The sequence below is a fragment of the Aplysia californica genome, unplaced genomic scaffold (assembly GCF_000002075.1).
Source record: "Aplysia californica isolate F4 #8 unplaced genomic scaffold, AplCal3.0 scaffold00752, whole genome shotgun sequence".
NCBI classification, from domain to species: domain Eukaryota; kingdom Metazoa; phylum Mollusca; class Gastropoda; order Aplysiida; family Aplysiidae; genus Aplysia; species Aplysia californica.
This window is the reverse complement of record NW_004798022.1, coordinates 193,753-197,477: the sequence shown is the minus strand read 5'-3', so window position 1 is coordinate 197,477 and position 3,725 is coordinate 193,753. Positions and strand designations below refer to the sequence as shown.

The 3,725-nt window shown below is 42.7% G+C and overlaps 1 protein-coding gene across 1 annotated transcript in view; it reads right to left on the bottom strand.

Annotated features, from left to right (window-relative positions):
* Nucleotides 1–3,725, bottom strand: part of LOC101848386 (dynein heavy chain 12, axonemal) — a gene marked incomplete in the record, with an annotated part of 110,807 nt that overhangs the window by 45,966 nt on the left and 61,116 nt on the right. The window contains 2 exon segments of the mRNA XM_035972586.1: nt 1,048–1,240; nt 2,602–2,768. Coding sequence (XP_035828479.1) covers nt 1,048–1,240; nt 2,602–2,768 — 360 coding nt within the window.

The following is a 3,725-nucleotide window of genomic DNA, read 5'->3' as shown; positions in this document are numbered from 1 at the left end:
GAGGGAAGGGATGGGTAATATAAATCATAAAGGGGAGGCGGAAAGGATGGGATGATAAAAGGGGAGGGGGAAAATGGGAAGATATAAGGGGAGGGGGAAGAGAAGAAGAGTGGGGGATGGGGTGTTTAAAGAGAAAAGGGGGAAGGGGAGGGGAGACAGGAAAGAGGAGGGGAAAGTTGGTTGATAAAAGAGGAAGAAGAAAGCAGGGGGAGGGATGGGATGATAAAATGTACGGGAAGAGGAATAGAAAAGAGAGACAAGAAAGAAGGGACCATGAACTAAGCACTTGTCATTTTTCAATTTAAAAACTTGGAAGGTACATAGTCTAAAACAGTCATATCCACTGCTCACAGCCGAACGCTCCGTATCCCGGACACAAGCGTGGAGATCATCAGGAGAGAATGTGTCGCTGTTTCGGGCTCTTCCTCTCTAAATTTTTCAATTTAAAAACTTTGAAAGAAATAAGGAAACCAAACAAAACTATTATTATTTTAAGATGTCACTTGATGCCTTTATTCGAAAAACGGGTTCATCTGGAAACGACAGAAATTGATTAGGGTGATTGTGGAATGGGCGCTGAAAAGTATCTAATAATCGACCCAGAGGAGCAGGATCAAAGGAATGCGGTTGTAGAAGTTTGAAACCCCCCATCAACACTATAATTTAGGTCATTTAAGAGTAATGTTGCTTCAATCTTGCCTGACAGGGCCAACTTTGACTGGGAGGGATAAAACGTCCCAGCAGAAAAACAGTGATACTTGATAAAAATTCTCCCGTATGTGAGGGCGAAGTATCAAATAATATGTGCATCACAGACGCCAGTCGTTCCAAAGGGTAAAACAAAAAGAGAAGAATTTTTAAAAAAAAGAATGAAAGCAAGAAAGAAAAAAAAAGAAAGAAAGCAAGAACAAAAAAAGAAAGCAAGAAAGAAAAAAAAGAGAAAAAAAAAAGAAAGAAAGAAAGAAAGGGAAAAAAAGAAAGAAAGAAAGAAAAAAAAGGGGGGGAGAAAGAAAGCAAGAAAAGAAGAAGAAAACAAAAACCGTGTACCTTGAGATGTGTGATCATGATGGTGGTGAAGATCTTGGACATGGTGTCGTCACTGAAAGGGTTCATGGACACGATGGAGAAGTGGCGCATGAGGCGAGGAGTGACGGAGTTACGTGCCCCTCCTGGCGGCGCCATGGCGGCCAGGAACTGGATGTCCACCAGGAACAGTTTGCTCGTGTCCTTGAGGTCATACCTGGGGACAGGGGGAGAGGCGGGAATTGGATAGTTGAACAAAGCTCAAGCTTTTTTTGTAAGTCACACCTGGGTACAGAAAGAGACGGGAATCGTACAGTTTGCTCGTGTCCTTGAGGTCGTACCTGGGGTCAGGGAGAGAGGCGGGAATTGTATAGTTGAACAAAGCTTTTTTGTTATACCTGGGTCAGGGAGAGAGGCGGGAATTGTACAGTTGAACAAAGCTTTTTTATTATACCTGGGTCAGGGAGAGAGGCGGGAATTGTACAGTTGAACAAAGCTTTTTTGTTGTACCTGGGTCAGGGAGAGAGGCGGGAATTGTACAGTTGAACAAAGCTCAAGCTTTTTTTGTAAGTCACACCTGAGTACACAAAGAGGCGGGAATCGTACAGTTTGCACGTGTCATTGAGGTCATACCTGGGGACAGGGACAGGCGGGAATTGGATAGATGTAGTTGAACCGAGCTTTCTCCTTTAGTCTCAAAAGTCAGATTGCTTCTTTTCTTTCACTTTTTTTTGCCTGAATGAAGTACTACTTTTTTCTTTGTACTAAATGCCCATTAGTGTATTTATATAATTTTAGTTATCAGTTTTAGTAAGAGTTTTATGGCACTTGCAACACAATTAGGTCAATGAAGTGTCCAAGATTAGAAGTGGGTGGTTGGCGGGTGCTCTGGTGTGGTTTTGCTTCTTCTTTCCTATCAAACACCTATCGCCCTTATTTCCCCTTCTTCTTTTTTATGTTTGTTACTCTCTTGTAACACCTCTAATCTTCTGGCACTCATATGACCTTATGCAATTGCGAGCGCCGTAAAACCCTCTACTAAAACTAAACTAAACTAAAGAAGATTAGAAGTGTTACAAGTAAGTAACAAACACAAAAGGAGGAAGGATCAGGAAAATAGATGTTTGATAGGAAAGAAGGACTCTCATAGAGACATGGTACTGGTTGTATAGTTCAGTGAAAAGTATCAAGGAAGTATAAAACAGTCAGGAACAGACACACAAACAAAATGCAAAACCCTGAACACCCCCCCCCCCCAAAAAAAAAAAAAACGACCCCAAAAAATACTATTACACTCACAGATGCACAAAACAGAAAATTACTCAGACAGACAGACTGACCAAAGTATTACACCTAAAGACGCACAGACAGACTGACAGACTGACAGACTGACCAAAGTATTACACTCACAAACGCTCAGACACCTAGACACACTTACAAGATTATTACTCACAGACACACAGACAGACTGACCAAAGTATTACTCCCACAAACACACAGACACACAAACGCACACACAGACAGACAGACACACACACACACACACACACACACAGACAGACAGACAGACAGACTGACCAATGTCCAGTATCCAGGTACTGCCGGAGCAACTCAAGTGGCGGCTGAGCACCATAGACCTCCTTCTGGGGCATGCTCATGTCGTCCACGAAAATGATGCACTTCCGGCCTGGCCGCGGCCCGTACACGCCTTTACGACGTCGGTCTAGCTTGGACATCACTATGTCCTGGTGGTGGCGGTGGTGGGGGGGGGGGTGGACATAGCAACAGTTACAATAACATTATAATATGGTTGCTTTTAAGGACAAGCAGGCTAACCCAGATTAATTTGCAACTTTTCATTACATGTATTTTGACACTCTCTCGGCAGCTTCCTCTCTAGTATCTCTGTCTGTCTGCAGAAAGCATCCAAAACCGACCTGCAATGTGGGTGGTTGGAGGGCGCCACTGGAAGGTCCTACTTCTTTTCTTTCCCTCTGTTGTTTCTGTCTGTCTGTCTTGTTTTTTTCCTTGCACTAAATGACGGTTTTTTGGGTGTGGAAGTGTTTCTCTTTACTCAAGTAAACATACCACAGAGATGCCAACTGGCTATGAATAAAAATCCTAAACTTTTCGAACCACAAGGAAATGGGTTCACAAGGACTCAAAATTATAAAGATCTTACTGTCTTTTACTTTTAGTAAGAGTTTTACGGCACTTGCAACACAATAAAGTCATATAAGTGCCGAAGATTAGAGGTGTTACAAGAGAGTAACAAACACGAAAAAAAGGAGGGGAGATAAAGATGATAGATGTTTGATAGGAAAGAAGAAGCAAACCACACCAGAGCACCTGCCAACTACCAACTCTTACTGTCTAATACGAGGGCTGTCCCACGGAAAACCGGAAAAGGTCCGTAAAAGCAAAAATCTTTGTCCTATTATAAAAAAAAAACTGTAACACATCATACCTCAACATGTGCTTTATTTCTCAATATAATCACCATCCCGCTGGACACATTTTTCCCATCGCTGGATCTGAGAGAATATACCATCCCTGAAGAATTTTTCGTCAAGGGATTTCAACCAATCGTTCAAGGCTTCCACGAGGTCTTCGTCGTCGGTGAATCGCTGTCCAGAAATATGGCGTTTCATTGGTTCAAAAAGGTGATAATCTGACAGGGCCAAGTCAGGACTGTGAGGGGG